Below are 19,980 nucleotides of genomic sequence, written 5' to 3'. Positions count from 1 at the left end.
AACTTGAAAAACCATCCCAGGAAATCACCATTAGGTGAGACAACAAGACCATGAAATTCATACCATAGTTATAAACCGTAAGCCAGCTGTTTTTCTTTCTGAAGTGTCTTTAATTTCATTTTATTTCTCCCTAAGTCACTACACAAATGTCATTGCCAAAGACTTATGTCTTGCAAAGATGCTGGGACAGTACCAAAACAGCCATAAAATCTAAACATACTTTATAATCAAATTAAACAATGCTAAACAAGACAAATGATTATACTTAGCTTTATGCCCTAAGCTTTCTAAGATGATCTAAATCACAGCTCCCTTTCACATGTCCTATGCAATTGGATTGAAGCCTAAAAAAGATATAGTTTAAAGCCTTCCTATACATTTCCCAGTTTCTGTTTAAAACGCTCTTGTATTCAGTTCTAGATCTGCCATTCACAATCATAACAACTACCAATTAAGTTTCATTTCCCTTGATTTCATACAAGAAAAAAATATATTCTATGAATATGCAATCTTCCTTTGCCCTTGTTTCAAAAAAGTTTGAACATAATCCTATGTATATGATACATATATCATCATGCACACATCACTTGTGTAGAAATACTGCTTTTTTTAGAAGCTTTATTTTCGGCTCTGGCTTGTTTGTTTCCATCTTTTTTGTGACAGTGTTTCGCCTTCTTTTGCAAGCTAAACATTGTGCAACATTCAAGCACTTTTATGTTCAAACCAGCCCTTAATTGCCACCTCAAAGAACATCTGTAGGCTTTTTTTTACACATAGATTGGTATAATTTCTAGCAGCTCTCACCTGGCACAAGAGACTTACAGCGAGCATGCTATCAGCCAAGTTTATTAAATATGCACAATAACACAGTTAGAAAGCTTCATTTCTTCTGGTTTGCAGCTATTATTTTTATTGCCTAGCCTATAATTCCTGTCTTTTTCTAGAATAATATTCATTAAGCTTCAGCGCAACAAACTTGAACCTCAAGGGAACATAAACCTTCTCAACAATATACTGGACCTCTATAATGTTGAAGCCTGTATTTGCTCACAAACAAAATCTTCGTTGCCTCTTCAAATTTTGATTACAAACCTTGAATATTAAAGATTAACATATTAACGCAGTGCATCATACAGTCTTCTTAGACTGAAGCATAACTTTGGCTTGTTCCTGAGTTTAACTGTCTTTTAAGACACTAACCACACATTAGCCAAAACCATCTTTCCTTTGGTTTTCACATTTTCCATTGTTTACTTGTTGCGTGGAATCTCCGTGCAACTGTTCTTTCACGTTTGTTCTAGTATGAAGAGACTTCCTGTTAATCTAGAGCTAGAGGTTCATTACAGATACATGGAAAAAATTAGTTGCTCTTCAGCTGCACTAAAAGATCATTCCACTAAAATGCATTACTGATCACTGCTACAGACCGCAGATCAGCATGTGTACCAACCGCTACTCATGTTCCTAAATGAATATTGTCTTTTATACTACAGGAACCACAGACAAGCTCAATCAGCTGTTGTATTACACAAGCAGCCTGTAGTTCTACCCTCCTATTGCAGTCACTTACCAGCAACGTCAAAATAAAACTATGCTCTAAGTTTCAGCAATGCTATTCCCTCTGACACTTTTCCTTTACTGAATCAACTCTAATCCATACCTGAAAATAACATTTAGCTGGTACCTTCAATTTAGGAGGCTGCTTTAGAAAAGCACTTGTGAAGTACAGAAAGCTAGTATGTATTTTAGACTTCATTCAAAGGTATTACTAAATGATAGTTTAAATAGGAGGCTTTTCCACGGGATAAGGCCTGCTGGTCCTCAGAACCTGATCACAACTTCCAAACATTTCTCCACAATCACAAAGTCCAATGGGGATGCGAGGTGATTTCTTTTTGCATTCTTTTCCAATTAAAAATAACAATTATTGGCATCATATTTCAAAGAGGGCCAATATTTTTAATGCTGTTGTGCTAAGAACCACCCCCATTTCATCACACAACCATCAGAAACACTTGCAAAATGCATATTCAGGTTTTGCTGGCAGAGGGCTAGTTTCTCCTTATGAAAGAGGTCATTACCACACCTCTGGAAAGGGGAAAAGGAAAGTAAATACACTTGCTTTCCTCTCAGACAAAACTGCTGTGTTCTCCACAACCCATAGCCCCTCAGCAGCCTGAAATCTTGATTGCAACAGCAAGACAAAACTTAAGTCACCTAGCAAAAAGGGGATTTAGACAAAATGAACATTTAAAAAAAAATCTACCCTAGTCCAAAAGTCATAGAATGCACTCGATTTCCAACTCTGAACAATTGTAACCAAGCCTATGGTAAGGGCCTTATTGCATCAGCTTCAAGAAAGACAGGGCTCATGGAAGGCCATGTCCAGGTTCAAATTCTTCAACAAAACCTCTCAATTACCCCCCCTATTTTCATTTAGAAGTACCCTTATATAGAGCAAAGAATGTTTTTCTCCATTATAAGGGATGAGAGTCTTCCACAATCCAGCTATTTGGCTATATTATCTGCTTACAGATAACAGCTGAATTGTTTAAGACCACACTCTTCTTAATGAGGGCTACAGGAAGAAATTCCAGAGCTAATTTATCACTGCACTATTGGGCTATATGAAGCGAAAGATAATGGCCTGCAAATAGATATATAACTATTTCAGTGAAAATAGCTGAGGGACTGCTGTTAGCTCCTAATGCAAACACATAGCAAAGAAGTTAAATTCTATTGAGAGGCTTTTCTCTTTTCTTTCTGGCCCAATTTTTCCCCTCTTCCAAAAGAGGGAAGTGCTGTGCTTGCTAATAAAGAAATAGTTTGGGGGGGAGTGTGTGAATATTTTCGTAATGTCTAACTTTTACTATGCCTCCATCCCAACCGCAGAGGAACCCAAACATTAAGAGATGGGTAACCTTCATTTAAATTCTGAAGTTTAAAATTTGCTTTCATAACAGAAGGAAAGAGGAGAAAGACATTTTTTCCAACTAGTTTGCAGTGTTGGAACTTGCAGCAAATTAATACTTCTCTTTGTAGTGAACAATAAGAGAGAATATTAACCAAGAGAGTTACAGTACTTGATATGGAACTTTAAAAATTAAACATGAAGGGTGACTGATTAGTTCAGGGTTAATAATGCATTCTTCCTTAAAAGAAAAAAAGAAGAAAAGAAGCATAGTTCAAACTGAGTCCAAAGATGGAAGGTGACAGAAAGCAGCGACCTCAGATGACTGTTCTAGGACCACATCCCAAAACGCAGCACAATTAAGCACTAATTGGTCAGCAGTCTCAGCAGAAATGCCAAGAATTGAGCAAGCACTGGAAACCAAAGTCTCCCCAAGAAGGATGCTCTCTTCAGGTCCGAAATTTGAGACACCACTGCAGAGAAGCCAGAACTTCCCCCATTAGCACAACACTGAGTCCATAGATAACAAGGCTCATCAGCAACTGAGAAGCATCTACAGCATCAGCAGCACTTATATTTGTTACTTCACTTGTAGCACCTACCATGTTTGCCACACACCAGAAACCACAAGTAAATATAGTTCCACTACGACTATGAAGAATTGCGTACTGTGCACAACACAGGATATCAATTATCAGGAACACCATTGACATCTTACACGCACATTCAATTACCCAGCTATGCGGGACTGCATAAGTTACTTCTGCTTTGAAGTGAAATGCTTTGCAGCAAGGTATATCAAGAGTGCCCGGCATGAAAACGTCACAGGGCAGCCAGAGAGCCACGCAGGTCTGCAAGCAGCAGATATGAAATAGGAAGCTTGCTGGGCAACTTTGGAACGTAAAGTCTCATAGCAGTTTCTCTTGATTAAAAACAGAGGGGAAGGCAAAAGGGAGAGCAGAAGCCTGGAAGAGTCCCTGATGACTAGCAGTGACAGGACAGCTTCAAACAGCACTATTTTCTCAGCTACACAGGGAGTGCGGGTTTCTTAAAAATCAGCTCAAATGATCTGCGTGAAGCAGAAGACAAGACAGACAGTCAGTTCTCAAGATGGGAATTGGTGAAGCAGTATGCTGTTTTAGGCACCTACTGCTTCAGGACTTCATGAATTTGGGCAGGGTAATTGAGCCCTAAGGGAAAGAAGAAAAAAAAAATTGCTCCCTGAAAGATGGCAGCAATCAAAAAGCACTGTGGTAAAATACTACGGTAAGATGGCCTCATATATCAAATATTGATCCAGCTCCTGTAAACACGTGAAGTTCATGGAAGTCAATTTTCCCATTAATCCTACATTCATGCCTTAATAGAACTACCCTATATTTTATATTCATTTTCATCCTCACTGCAATAGTAAAATATTTTCAGCTCAAAAATCAGACTTGCCTTTAAATGTAAGAGGATTCTAAAAGCATGTCCTGAAATATTTCACTCATCTCCTCTCTCTCCTCCTTTCCTCCCTTCCAAAATACTGCTGAAATGCTATTAAAAAAGTTATATTCTAGAACTCATCTTCTCTCCTGTTAAACTGCATTCTGCTTGCAAATAGGAATGACTGGTGCAGCAGTTAAAAATACCCAATTTATGAAGCTTTATGTCCTCCCCCATTTTGCTTCTCCTTGTTCTCTCACCTTAGAGAAACAGTTTTATTTCTAGAGAAGCCTAATACATACACAGAGCACTAGAGAGCGCAGTCTTCTGTAAAGACACATTTACAATAAAGTACCCATTTATTATAGCTTCATTTAGCACTGATCATAATTAGACAAATGGCAAAACAAACCGGTTACATTTAGGTCAGCTTCATCACTCAAGATGTGCACAACCTTTCTCTGAAAAGGGCTGCTGGCATGTTCTTCTTTTTGAGTTTTGGAAACATCATCTGAAAACGCAGAAGTTTACACTACAGCAAAAGGATTCGCAGATGAACACATGCTATGGGTGTCCAGCAGACTCATAGCAGGCCCAGATTTAGATCAAAATTCAGCAGAGTAGCAAGAATTTTTCACATGGAGCAAAAACATGAAGCTCCTTTTGATAGGAATTAGGCAATGCAGTCACAGCTGAAAACTGCCACGCTATAGTTTGGACTATTTTAGTCTTCACTTATAAGCCAATAGGGCGCTAGCACAGAGAATCATAGAAAAATCTCAAGTTGGAAGACCTCTGGAGGTCACAGAGTCAAACCTCCTGCCAATTCCAGGAGCCAATTTCAAAGCTGGGTCTGGCTGCTAAGGACCTTATCCACTACAGTTTAATACCTCTAGAGATGGAAATACACAGCCTCCGGGCAGCCCACTCCAATCCTCAGCTACGCTGCTGTGAAGAATTGCTGACCTTACAGCCAATTCCCCTGCTGCAGCTTGTTCCCACTGCCTCCTTTACTTTCACAGGGCACCTCCAAGAAGACCCTAGCTCCATCTTCTCTAACAACAATCCACCGGGTAGGCAGTGGCAGCATTTGGAAACCCCTGGATCCGTCTACCCTCCAAATTAAATGAAACCAGCTCCCTCCACCTCTACTCCTGTGTCATGTGCTCCGGCCCCCAGGCACGGCACTCTCCCCAGTCTCTCAGAATCTTTCAAACTGAGGGCCTGAAACCAAGCATGGTATTCTAGACATGACCTCGTGGAGTGCTAAGCAGACAGGAATAATGACTTCTCCCTGATGGCTTCGATCTTGCTCACACAGCCTGTGTGCAGTGGGTTATTCCTTCTCAGGTGCAAGAATTTGCTCTGGGGTCTTTTTGAAAAAACTTTATTGAGTTCCTGTCAGTCCATCTGTCCTACTTGAGGTCACGATGAACGGGAACATATTGACTGTTCCTCCACAATCTGATACCATTCACAAATCTGCTGATGGTGCACCCTGTCGCACTGTTCGGATTCATAACAATGTTAAACAGTACTGGTCTCAATCCCAATCCTTGAGGAATACCAATGGTCCAGCCAGTTTTCTTCCCACCTTTTCATTCAGGTATCCTGTTTGTGTCTCCCCAATTTCACTATCAGAGGCTGTGTCAAATGTCTTTCTAAAGTCAAGATCAGGAAACGTCACTGCTTTCCCTTCATCCAAAGAGACAGCAACAACTTTCTCACAGAAAGCCATCAGGTTGGGCACCCTTCTTAAAATCCATTCTGGCTCTTCACAGTTGCCTTCTTGTTTTTTCATGCTTGGAAACAGCTTACTAAACTAAACCATTGCCTGAGGACTTACTAAAACATTTTCTTTATGGACTTAGGACACAGGAGTTCTTGGGAAAAAAGACTTCATGAGCTCCATAATCTCACTATCAAGACGTCTTCTCAATATTTTACCTACAAGTTTCCCCTTGAAATTCTGTCCATTCCTCTCAGCTCCATCTCCAATTACAACCAGACTCTGCATCTGTGGCAGTCACTTGTCTTCATGAACCAGCTTATCCTATCCTCAGGAAGAAGGTGGGAGTTCTCATGATGTCATATCTCTCTAGTTTAACAAAACAGGAAAATATCCCTCCAATATGCTGTTCTTTTTTTTTTTTTACCAGATCCCTCCAAAATTCCCAAGGGAATCAATCCATAACATGCTAACAGTTAACAACTGACATCTTGAATACACACCAAAGCCCTTAATTGTCCTCATATGTCACTGATAAACTGCATACAAAGATGCAATTTGATACCAATGGAGAATTAAATTCCATTATAGGAATTATATTTCCAAGTTGAATTTCATTTGTTGTCTATATTTCTAGTCTTCACGTCTTTTGACTTCCTGGATAGTCATTTCCAGCCTTCATCTACCTCATTTTTTTTAAAGCCATTAAAAATTTTCTCCCTTCAGCCTTCCATTGCTATTGTAGTTGCTGTGATTACTCTATAATAAATGCCAGTGACAAATCAATTATCATCTCTAAAGATTTCCAGATGCCTATAATTTCAAGTATTCTCCCACCAGTTTTCAGCTTTCCAACTTTTAATTCATATCCCAAAAGAAATTATGTCTATCTTATTCATTTTAAATGATCATTAACTTATGTGCATTCTTAGCCTATTCATGTTTCTCCAAATGATAAGGTTTTCTTGTCCTTTCAGTCACTAAACACTGTCATGCCATCTTGTTGCATTTTAAGCTCTGTAAGTAATGGATTAGCTGTACGTTAACCCTGTTCTGTTTACCGTACATCCAAGTCATGTTTCATCCCACCCCTCCATGTATACTATCTTATGAAATCACAATGGACACCAGTTCTACACAATCATTTTCAACACAAACAGGGTGTGGGTGTTTGGAAGTGGGGTGGTTGCTATTTACATTTCTCAGTTGTTTTTAAAAAAGGCAAATCCGAAACTCATCAGATGCTTATCATTAGATATGATTTACTAAATCTCTTGTTTCAAAATAGCCAATTTTTCCCCAGTGCATTTTTAGCCTCATTGTATTTCAGTACATAGCAGCCACTATATCCAAAGTTCCCTTTGATTCTGGTCTCCTCCCTTCTATAAGGCTTTAAGGTAGATCTAGACCTAATTAGAATGTCCCTTATACTACTAGGACAATATCAAGCAATCCGGACACTTCACTTTTTCATCTAAAAAAAGAAACCATCTGCATAATTTAGCAATGCTTTTGATGACAGAGGCATTGCTTCGTTTTCCAACCAACAACTAGCTTAATACTTCCAAAATTAACTTTTGGTCTCACTTTTGCTGTCCAATAAATAAGTTCTACATCACTGCTGTAATGCCTCCTCTTCATCCACACTTGATTACCTGTATTTCATACCTGAATGTGATCAACTACCAATGATTTATTTTCTAAATCAACTTGAAGTCATGTAAACATCAGAAAACACCTTTGTTGAATTCATTGGAACCAGGATTAAACTACCCGTTTCTCAATACAGCCTTTCATACTTTTTTTGTCCCACCCCCCATGACCTTCACATTTTTTCAACATTTCACAGGAACAGAGCCTTTGCTGCTACTCTCAAAATTCAACATAATGTAAATGTCCTCTGGAATGCAATCACCAGTGCCACAGCAAAATAGGATTTTGACCCCAGAATTCACTCTGCTTTTAACTTCCTGTGGTTTTATAAATTTAACACTAGCCAAAAAAAAAAACCCAAAAAAAACCAAAAAACCAAAAACAGACCACAACACACCACCACAAACAACCCAGCAGAAAATGAGAATTGCATTTTCAGTCATGTATTCATAGAAAAGAACCACAAGATACATGTTTCTGATGCAGCATTTCTCTTCACAGCTGAGGAAGTCAGGAACTCACCTAAGTTACCATGCATCACTACATACCACTTCAAGAGTGAAGACTCATGTTGAATCAGTTTTGACGTTTCAAGTATTTTATATGAAGGGGGTTGATATCTATTTACTTGAGGTCTCTTCTCAGTCCCTGAATGTTAGCAATATGTTTCAAAAATATCACGGTCAAGATCCACAAATAGGATACATATTTCAAGGTAATCATTTACCTATCTGACAGAGACACACTGGTCTTTCACTTCCATCAGGGAAGTTAGAGAAAGATTCCCAATTTTCTACTTCATTTTTATAAGTAATACTGTAGTTCTGGTCTCTCAGAAGAGGTCTATCAATGATCTACCATGATTTTTGATGTTCCCAACAAAAATCTAAATTCATTCTTGTCCAAGATAGTTGGACACACCAAATAGAAGACATTTTTTAAGAAACAATCACATATTAGCAAGAACACAGAGCAGACAACAGACCCTAAAAAACATTTTTCTGATTGTTCTCTTTGAGTGTCAAAATGTTACAAAAGAGTTATGAAACAAAGCTGCTAACAACAATAAAGCAAAACTTATTGCACATTGTCCTTACAACACAATGCTAAGTGTACACATTTTGTCTTGGTATGCCACTAATTTCAGTGTAAAAATATCAAATAGCAATACTAGCAAAAGGTTACATCTGGCAAAACTCACCTTGGTACAAAGGAATTAGAAAGCAGCAAAAGAAGAAATGTCCTAAACCTTGGATGTCCTGTTTTCCAGCAATGCTGTAATGTGTCACCGAAGTGTTTATTTTTGTTTCTGCTTGTAAGAAATTTGCAAAATGAAGACTATGAATGCTGAGCATTACTATTACACTGCTAATAAGAGGAACAATTATGACTTTCCCCAGTATAGTTCAAGAATAAAGCCTTTTTTATTCTTTTACAAACAGTGCAGTTTAAAACAGATAAACAGTAACTTCAGGAATTTGTCTTAAATATTTCATTGGCACTTTTTTTAATGTTTATTTCATTGGCACTCTGTTATGCTTCAGAGAACCCTTCACATGAAACATTTAGATGCTAGTTCATGAAGTAACTACCCTGTATACAATGCAGTAATTCATATACTCTACTGCAAATAACTTGTCTTTGGCAGAACTGAACTGTATTGGTGTATCCGCGGAGTTCACAAGACATGTACAAACTTGTGAAATTCCAAAGACAGAAGTATATAGGGCACTACAATAAATCCTTCCTGACATGCTGTCATAGTTGCTTTTAAATTGTAATTTCCATACCATTTTCTCCTCTAAGTATTAACATTTCCATCACCAGACTCCCATATATCATTGCCTTACATTGACACCTGCTGGAAGTGACTGGGATTGTAAACCATTCCTTTTTTCCCCTCAGTCAGTGTCTGATTTAATTCTACAGGCAGACCAACAATTCTACTTTCAGTAAACTAAGCACAGACATCTGAAAAACCTAAGCCACGTGACTTTTTAACAAAGAGAAAAACATACAATGTGTAATTTTAAGCTACATAAAAATTACCAAGGCTAACACTGCATGAATTCTCAATCAGAAAATATATTTTATTAACAGCCTTCGAGAAGATTTTTTTACTACCCCTTGGGTAGATTTAAACTCAACAAATTAAGTATCCAACCATTTACTAGGCTCTCAGGCTAATTAGCAAATAATTATTACTGCAAGAGTCCCTAAATAGTTCTTGTTTGACAAACATTGTTACAAACAAGCTTATACACAAAAACATGGCTAAATAGGTTTTAAAGCACTTTTAATTTCCTAATTCTTATGAAAAGACAATTAAAAACCATGTCTTTACATTCATGAAAAAAGATCTGCCTTATTCACAAAAGCAAACAGGGCTGTTTAATGATACAATTGATGAAGACAAGACTAACTGAGGCATGCTTGTTAAAATAACATGTACACAAACCACTGTCTATCATTCTTCATAATGAAGATACACCTCTTAGTACAGCTTTGTAAACAGGAGCACACTGAAACTCCCATTTGAAAACAATGTGATTTTCCCCATACGCCAGAACTTCCTCTACAAGCTTCACTGTTATGAACCAGATACTGCATTATATCCTTTTCTTACTTCCAAACTCTACTACAGGTGGGATCTTTTTTACTTGATGTCATTTTTGTATTTCTCATAATAAAAAACACATTTCAGATTGAAGCAATTATGATGACTTATGGTAGCTTTGTTTTATCGTCGGAACAAGATACGGTCATGCACTTTGGTTTTCATACACCTTGTATGCAAGACTCAGGCATAGTTTCACCAAAAAACACGGGCAGTTTTAAAGTATCACAAGCAGCAAGAAAAAAAAAAAAAAACAGGTTCAAAGGCTGACAAATAGCATTTCTATAATGTTATGTCAGTATACAGCTGAAGACCTCTCCAATTTTGTATTTTTCCAAAGTTATGAAGCAGGATACTTATATTGAAGTCCAATAATACACCACAGTATGACCATTCCACACAGACACCAACACTGCAGCACCATTAACTTCTAGACTTTACAGACCAGTTTGAAATTTTTAGGTTTTTTAATTATTTTAATCTGGTGTGTGATCAATCTACTTAAAACTTTTATTTTCACTAGGTAGCTTAGATCATTACCACAATATTAAAGTTCTGAACTACTGAACCTGTGCAAAAAAAAAAAAAAAAAAATGTAAACACAGTCTCAGTGGAAGCAGAAATAGTCAGCCACCAAAACACGTAACAGCAAAAATACCTATATGAGTGATAGCATATGTCAACATGCTTTTCCTTCAATTTTTCCTTATTTTTTATCTTTGAAAGAACTCTGTAAATACGGGCAAGTGAAGTCTAAATTTCATGGCTACAAATTAGTCTGCTGAGCTCATTCCTAATTAAAAGTTTCATCAAGCTCAAAAGTGAAAACACTGGGCATAAAATATCACAGTTATTCTACATAATGGGTACCCAGGAGTTAAAGTACTGCATTTACTGAGAATTAACCAACTCCTTTGGAAAAGCAGATGTGGGAGTATTTTACAAAAGATCATTGAACATTAACAGTTTCCTTCTGGACACTTAAATGGTAGGCAAGAGAGCACTTCTTTTAGAAAAATGTATCACTCTGATAAGCACAGGGGTTTTTTTGTATTACATTCTTTAAGAAAACACACACATGAGAGCCTAGCAGGCTTTAAAAACACACTAGATAGCCTACATACTTTTGACAGTCATCCCGTACTTACTTTCTTTTCTATCTCAGAAAGACAACAGAGTTAGCATTAGACACTCTCAAGATTTAGGGCTTATATTTCTTACCTTACAAAGCTTCTGGTAACGGGGAGAAGAAACTGCCATCCTCTGTAAACGATGCAACAACACCACAACTTTCTGCAGAGATGTTCTCACCACAGCCATCATTTTAAGTTTGCCACACTTCTGAAGGCACCTCAGAATTTGCATTATAAATGAAGAGCAACTATCATTTCCTCCCGGTCACTGGACAATGATTTGCCAGCTTTCTGAGCATGCTCTCTTCCAGGACTGCTTTTGCAAGCCACAGGCTTTATACGTTTCAAAGGCAAAGGAGGTTGATATAGCATAAGTTTCTCTCCCCAGATAACCCCACAAAACAAATGCAAAAAAAAATACCAGCCTTCACAGATTCTTCTAACCGGTACTGCTCAGCTCTGCTTGTGCAGAGCGTAAATGAAGTTGTTGAGCAGCCGAGCGTCTGCCACCGTTCAGGAGTGCACTAAATAGCCAGGAAAGATTATTAATTTAAGCCTGAAAGCTGCAGGAACAAAAAAGGAATTCCTTCAGGAAGACGTCTCCAGTGTATCACAACAGTTGTTCTCCCCTAGTAGCTGCTTTCTATCGGCAGACTGAGCATTTGCTCCCTCACTCCGGGAAAGGATGCTCTCTCTCTCAGACTAAACGCAGCTCTGGCAGAGCTGTAGAGTGAGTGAATAACAGACTGTGTTATAAATCTTGAGAGAGGAGCAGAGGGATACCTGCCCTAATTATATCAGCCATACGTTAAAGGCTAATAAATCACACAGACGCTTCTCAAAACTAGATTACCCAACACAAAAGGAAAAACCGCAGGGGGTAAATGTCTCTGCTATGAAAACTCTCTTAAAGCTAATTTAGTCGAAGGTATCTCAAAGGATTCTCGCTTGCGCCAGAAAGTAGGAATGCTTTTCAGGAGCCTTTTCCAATTAAAATCTTTTCCTGAATGACTTGTGAGGACAAGGAAGAATAGGGTTTTGACAAATTAAAAGCATACAATTGTACCTTCGCCCCTTTTTCTAGCCATCCTGGAATCCTAAGAGCTAACATCATTTTGATGTTTTTCTCATGACAAAGCAGAATTATTTAAGCCATCCAAGGATGGCAGTAGGACGTTCAAGAGCGTGGAAGTGTTTTGCTACCAGCAAGGCACTCCCAATGCAATACAGCTATTTGTTATTACTTCCAAAGGTGCTATGATGAATCTACTTAAACCTGTATTAGAGGGGCTGCCATAGCAAAGGTTCAGGGAGGCCATTATCAACACAGTAGGTGGTAGACACCATTACAAGGAATATATTATTTAATGTGTGTATCGTCACAGGAACAGATACGTACATGTTTCAAGCACAACAATCAGCACAGTATGGAGTCACCAATTCCAGGTAGTACGACAAGCTCGTATGATCCTAGATAATGCATAGCTTAGATGCCAGTGCATTATACACCGGTTTGCCTCTTCTCACGCATTTTCCATCTGAAGGGAAGAATGCCAGATGCAAGTTCTTCATACAGGACATTTAAAAACTCTCTTCCCGTCCAATTCAGCTAACAACCTTTTCATCCTTATTTTCAGAACCAAACCAACATTTCTACCAGGCCTCAGGCAAACCCCTTTTACCTGTACTGTGTTTTGGTTGTGATCTGTCCAGCACCAATGACATCATTTTGAGGAAACAGAGCCTTTGTTCCACTCTGTATATAGAATCTTACCACCTGTATTCTCCACCTTGCCTGACTCCCCTTCTCTCCTTATCTCCACCATTTGTTTAAACCATTACTCTGTATTCCATTGCTCCTGGCTTATATCTACTCTTGTCTCCCACCACAAGCCTGTTCCTTTAACCTACCAGCTGTAACCTTCCATCATTAGCAGATATGATGTTACTGAACATCTTTTGAGGAAACCTATGAAGCAGCACAATCCAAAAACATTGAGACATTCAGAAGCTCAAACCTCTTCTGTGTAAGACAGAACCCACGGTCCACACCTGCCTTCTTCAGTTCCGCTTTTTTCCTTCCCAGCTAATATGCAAGTTTGAATCAAGCAGTGACACAAGCAGCCCATCACTAGTCATGATGATTTTATCTACAACGAAACAAAACTTTCAAATTATTTTGAACACCTTTACTTCTGTAGGCACAGGAGTTCACACACACTGACCAGCATTACTTACTTACTATTTCCTAGCTTGTTTTCTGCACCTTGCTTCAAATTAGGTTTTAACCTCTTTCAGGTGGCTGCTAAACATTTTGCAACAGAGACTGGAGTGTTTCAGCACTAACATGAAAGGAAAGTCTTCTGCAACATTTAGATACTGAGAGAATAAATTAGGGAGACTGATGCTACAATTGTGATTTTCCTCCTTTTAAAAAAAAAATAAAATCATTAGAGAATTCAAAGTTTGCATTATTTGCATAGTACTGTTGCTAGCCTCAGATGTCGCAGTGGAAGGCAAAACAAAGCTTCAGCAGTGCCCAGATCACTAATTCCACTGTAGAGTAGCTTGAGCTGCAGCCAAACAAGTTAGCCCCACAATGTAATGGAGGATAGTGCTCCCACGCACACACACAGATGCCAGTTAAACAGATGATCCTATTTTGAAAATGCATGACATATAACAACAACAAGAAAAAATGCATCATGTTTTGTCTATGTTCAGCATATATTTCGCCTAGAATTTAATCACACCTTAAACTCAGTAAAATTCTACACAATGCACAGGCCTTGGGGGCAGAGGCATCTTCACACAGAGCAGAGAAAGTCACAAGCCCTGCATTCTTCTTGTAGCCATTTAGAAGAAATATTTCTTCACACATTCAATAAAGCACAACGAGAAGAACATTGTATTTAATATCACTTAACAGGGAAAGAACAGGAAATTTTCTTTGTTTAATCAGATATTAAGCTTAAGAATGTGCAAGGGAGTGGGCTTGATTTTTTCTAAGGTACAGCAAGATGTTCGAGCTTCATTTTGTTCTCAAAATTTCATTTCAACAAATATTTGAAAACAGAAATATTGATTTTTGGAGTGTTCATCAGTGTCATGATATGAATGACTTCAGTTATATTTAAAGTGAGACTGAAAGATGGTAGGGGAAAAAGTTCATTTTGAAAGCCATTACACTATTAGAGTCTTTGACATGCTCCACTTCCTTTGGTAGTTGGAAAAAAGCACACAATATTATGTAAAGTCATGGGTAAGTTAAGTGATTATGCTTCATGTGTACAATGTGTAGAAGCATACAGACCCAGGAAAAGATGAAGAATATCAGGTAACGTTATGCTGAACAAGGGGAAGCCATGCCCAAGCACCTACATCTGCCTTCTCAATGGTTACAAGCCAGGACAATGGCCATGGTCAAGACCTGGTTATAGACCTTCTTCACACAGCAGCCCATCCTGCCCAGCAGTTCTCCCCTCACACAGCACAACCCTGGCAATTTTAAGCAGACTGCAGCCCAATGAAGGAGGGCGAACAATCTTCCATGACCAAGGTGCTTCACAGCTGCATACAGCCAACAAGCAAATTGTGAAATAACAGCTTTATCTTGGTGTGATTGACAACACAGAATGCAAGGTAATGCAGAAATAAGTCTATTTGCACACAGCACCGTCTCATGTTGTTAGCTTCCTGTGGCCTTGTTTTAGCTCTTTCACCTCCACCACACTAGTTTGGGGTTTTTTGCCAATAGAAAGTATAATATTAACTTCTAGGTGTTGCCATTACAGACTAGTCTCAGCGTTTTACAAAGAGCCACACCTCTACAGGTGAGTTACCCAACTGACCGGAATCATATAAACATTGGTGAGTGACAGGTCATCTTCAGACACAAGCTTCCACAACATATTGTTCTCTTCCTTATGATTACAGTGGGAAGCTTGCTATCAGATACTTTAAACTGTCTCGTTTCATTTAAATTCAATGTAGATATGTTCAGATTAACAGCACTACTGAAAGCAGCACTTTTTTTCATTAGAAGCTGTTCAAACCCCATGAACTTAGACCACAGACTTTATTCCAAACCCAGAGTGCAGTATTTAATAACTGATCTAGCCACCCAGTTCTGTGCGTATCAAAATAACTGTGCTAAATGAGGCAAGCTACTTGAAGAAAAAAATATATTAAAACATTCCGGAGAAAGATAACACATGAACAGCGTTCGCATCAGGTAAACAGGACAAAGGAAATTCATATAGAATAGAAACACAAAATACTTTTAGGCAGTGACGTTCAACCCGTTGCTGCCACAGACCCAAAGATACTAATTTTTAAAAGAACTGTCGGGTCTCCAGACCCTTTCCTCCTGTTTTCCCTCAACAGACTGTACCCTTAGTACCGACTGAACCCAGCTCCTCTCTCTCCCTCCTACCTCCCCAAAGGAGATATTGTATGTATGTATGGGATATGCAAAAGCAGGAACAGCCAGACGATGTGGTACTCAGCTAGTCCATGCTTCTTAGACCTGCTTCTTCTCCCTTCTAGATTTTAGACAAGCTAGGGTGTCTATATATTAAAAAGGACTGTAAGTGGCCTCAGTTATTTCTCAGGTTTCCAGTCTGTGGCCTGTAGAGGAAGGAAGGCCAGCTGGGGAGCTGCTGGGCAGCAGGAGAGGGAGGAGAGGTGATCAAAGCAACAACTTCTTGGATTGCTGGAAAAGCAGGAGGAAGGTAGCAAGCAGGGATAGGAGACAGTGCAGCCCACGAGAGCCTTACTTGGAGGGAAGTAGATTAAATTGTTTCGTTGGACAATCACACAACATGACTTAGTTTAATCAAGTATACACTTCCTGAGTGCAGTCACCCTCCAAGGACATTTAAGAGCCCTCAGTGCCACAGCTGCCCACAAAGTATGTATTTCAAACCTCAGGAAGAAAAATCTGCTTCCTTCACACTTCTAAAATGCTGTTTTTTAAACACCTTCCAATAGGCTGCAGGTTTTCCCACTCTAGTAGATAGCTTTCCTTTATAACATTTGCCATTGAGAAAAAGCATGAATAATAGCAGTATTATTTAGTTTCTCACCTGCATCTGCTTTCTGAGTTCCCTTATGCAGGCACTGTCCTGAGTGGTGTTCTCACGCTGGGATGCATCTGCTAGAACATTAACTGTCGTCTCTGCCTCTTGAAGCCACTTGAGGAAGCTCTCTAGATCCTTGTGTGAGGCCTGTACTGTCTTCAGCTCTGTCTCCAAGAAATTCTGCCTATCAACAGCTCTGAAAACAAGAAAAGCGTCAAAATATTCCCCCATAACATACAGCATTACATACATCATAATGAAACTACTAAAAGGAAATCTGAAAGTTATCTTTATTGAGAAACTACACATCTGTCACAGCTTGGTTTATCATTATTTAGATCACTCTTTTTCAGGTTATTCTATCTATAGCTACCCACAGATTCTCTGAACTGGTTATATATGTCACAGCCCCTTTTAAAAAGGCATGTGGAAGAAACACAGTTATTAATTAAAATCCTAACTTTTCCTTTTTGAGTATTACCATCATGGACTTCTGCTACCACAGATGGTAGAAGTGTTATTCCCATGTGAAAAGTGCAAATGCTTTTTCTCATCAATAAAAGTCATATGGAGTAGAAGCACTGAGGGTTTGAGGGATTCTTTTCTTCCTCTTTTACAGTGAGCAGAAACATTTCCCTAAATTTTTATGAGTTAAAGTGCTGAGGGATGAAAAGTCAAATACCTGGTTCTCTCTGCTAAAAGACAAGACTTTTGACACTGTCATTCAAACAGAATAATACACTACCATCATGACAGCCAAGCCATGCCCAACACGCTTAAATCTAAAAGACAACTGGCAGAATATAGTCCAAATTTTCAATGAATCCAAAAGATCTCTGGTTGGTACAAACATAAGTGTTTTTGTTTGTAGGAGGATTTTTTTAAGATGTAAGGAACTCATTTAAAACCTTTGGATTATGTTGTTGGTAGGCAACTTCAAAAGATTTCCTAGAAAAAAAGATCATGTTGTACTTCTGCATAACAGAGTTGTTTCCTTGTCACTGAAATGAAACTCAGATGGGAAACTGTTATAGTCAGCAATTTAAAAAGTTCTGATTACCAGCGTTAATTAAAGCATGACAAGCTGAACTTCATCCACTTGAGGCTGTTATTTTGCAGTACCCCTTTTCCCAAAATCAGGACAAAAGAAAGAAACAACCTGTGCCACACCAGCATGCTGTACGGAAATCCCCAACAGGGCTGCTATGTAGAATGCTGCTGCTAACCAACTAGGAAGTTCGATTTTATTCTCACATCATGTGCTAACCATATTGTAAGATTTCAGGGGTAAAAAGATATTTAATTTCAAGTAAAACAAGGCCAAAACACTCAGCATTTGATATTTTCACATGAATTTAACAGGCTTCTCCAGACAGGCCCATCAAACTTATTTGTCTTCTGCCTCCTCCTATTCTACTTAGGCTTTCTTTCCTCCTTGCCATGCTGTGGCAACAGTACTGCTGAGAAGTATTAGGGAATTGCTGTGTTTAGAATCACGAGTTTCAAAAGTAGTTAAATATCCATTTTAGAAAAGAAGCTGCAGGTGTTCAGTACCATTCAGGATGATGTTTCAAAGCAGGTATTCTGGTCTACTAGCACATCAGAAAAGACAGAAGCAAGGAAAAGCTGTTTTCCTTCAAGGGCAGTAAGAAAGTCTCATGCAACCCTAATTCTGCCAGGCTTACATTCCTAAGTATTACCATAACCAACTGAATTTTCTAGAGACTACTTGCAAAAAGATAGTGTTGCAACCCCCCCTTTAGGAGCTTAGGTCTTATGTCACTTGTTAATAATCGCTTTATCCAAAATAAGACTGTGTGAATCATTCCTGACTTCATGCTTGCCCAGGTTTTGGCTACTGGTAAATGACTAGCAGGACAAGAAGCCTTCATTCTTGCTTCTCGCTTGAAGCTCTGGAACGCTTCATCTGCTCTCGAGAAAAAAAATAATAAATAGCATGCTAGGGATTACAAATGGTTTTATAGGTATTGCCTAGAAAAGATAACAAGCACCAGCTAAAAAATTAGAGCACACCAAGGATCTGCAAGAAAAACGTAAAGTAAAAGCAGTTACGAGCTCTGACTTCAAAACCCTCTCCCTCTGCAGGGATTTTCTTCCCCAGCAGGGAGTTAAGGCCAAAGGTGGAAGAACAGGAGTGACAACAGGAAGAACAGACTGGTAATAAAGGTGACCTTCAAAGAAAAAGAAAAGACCCAAAGGATGAAACACTGTAGGTGACCCAGATCTCTAAGTCTAAGTACTGATGTACTAGATGGGAATTGAGACAACCTGAACTTTGTAGCTAATAACATTTATTGAAGAATGTTGTCTTCAGAAAGTTTTAATTTCTCAAACTTTCTGCTTGGTTGAAATTACGGGGAAGAATGAAATCCTATTACAGTCCCACTGCTGTCATAATATTTGAATTAAAGGTGAAAATCATTCCTTTCACTAATTACGTACTCCAGCAGAATAAATTAACAGATATACAACTAAAGCTCTAAGATTACATGGGTGCTTTTAAAAAGGACCTGTATAGCAGTAAGGAGCAACACTTTTACAGAGAAGACACAAATACTTTCATTTCCTTCCAGTAAAGGCCACAAATGTAAAATAGAAAATTATGGAGAATTCTGTACTGCAGATTAATGACTACTCCATGCTATAAAAAGATGACTCAGATTTTCAAAGTATTCTAATACAACTAGAACAGCCTCAAAAGTCAGAGGGTCCTTCCAGGATGTAAGAATTAAATGTAAGGAGAACCTGGAGAATCCTTTACAAATGCAGCTAACTTCACTTAACACAATGGTAGTGAAGAAGATCTATGCAGATTCTATTAGCAAAGACACATCCAAGAAGAAAAAGAAAATGGTAACTCTACTATTTAAGTTTTCATGGCACTGCTTCAGGTTTGTGTTCCACCCAATTATTTTTTCAGATTTAAACTAAAAATCTGCAATGCCTACAAGTGTGTGATCAAAAGAAAGTCAGAAAATAACATCTGAGACAGTAGAGACAGCAACTCTAATCCATTATTGAGGCAGCCAAACCACACAGAATTACTACAGTTTGACCCTAAAGTACAAAAATAGAACATAAATAGCCACTGGGCAGAGTATCCAATTTACACAACGTCAAGCTGGGGAGCTTCAATCTCTTAATGCCAACATTTTTAAAATAAGCTGCTTCAACTTCACATGCCACGGCTACAGTCTTCCTGGTAGTGGTCTTGTGCTATCCAGGACTCATTCTCCCAGGTGATGTTACTAAGGACCTCTCCCACAACCTCCAATCATGGGAAAACCCCCCGATATTTTAAAGCATTATGCTATAAATACAGATCTGCACTTACAGAAGCCATAGGGCCACATGTGTGCTCCATGTACAACCCCTACATGTCCCAAGATCTGCTACATGAAGTAAGC

General features: G+C 38.6%; 1 protein-coding gene across 1 annotated transcript in view; it reads right to left on the bottom strand.

The window, feature by feature from the left end:
• Window positions 1–19,980, bottom strand: part of UTRN (utrophin) — a 389,280-nt gene that overhangs the window by 200,249 nt on the left and 169,051 nt on the right. Inside the window, 1 exon segment of the mRNA XM_009895523.1 lies at window positions 16,559–16,748. Coding sequence (XP_009893825.1) covers window positions 16,559–16,748 — 190 coding nt within the window.

This window comes from Charadrius vociferus, unplaced genomic scaffold (assembly GCF_000708025.1).
Source record: "Charadrius vociferus isolate BGI_N301 unplaced genomic scaffold, ASM70802v2 scaffold142, whole genome shotgun sequence".
Taxonomy (NCBI): Eukaryota; Metazoa; Chordata; class Aves; order Charadriiformes; family Charadriidae; genus Charadrius; species Charadrius vociferus.
This window is presented reverse-complemented; position numbering and strand designations above follow the sequence as displayed.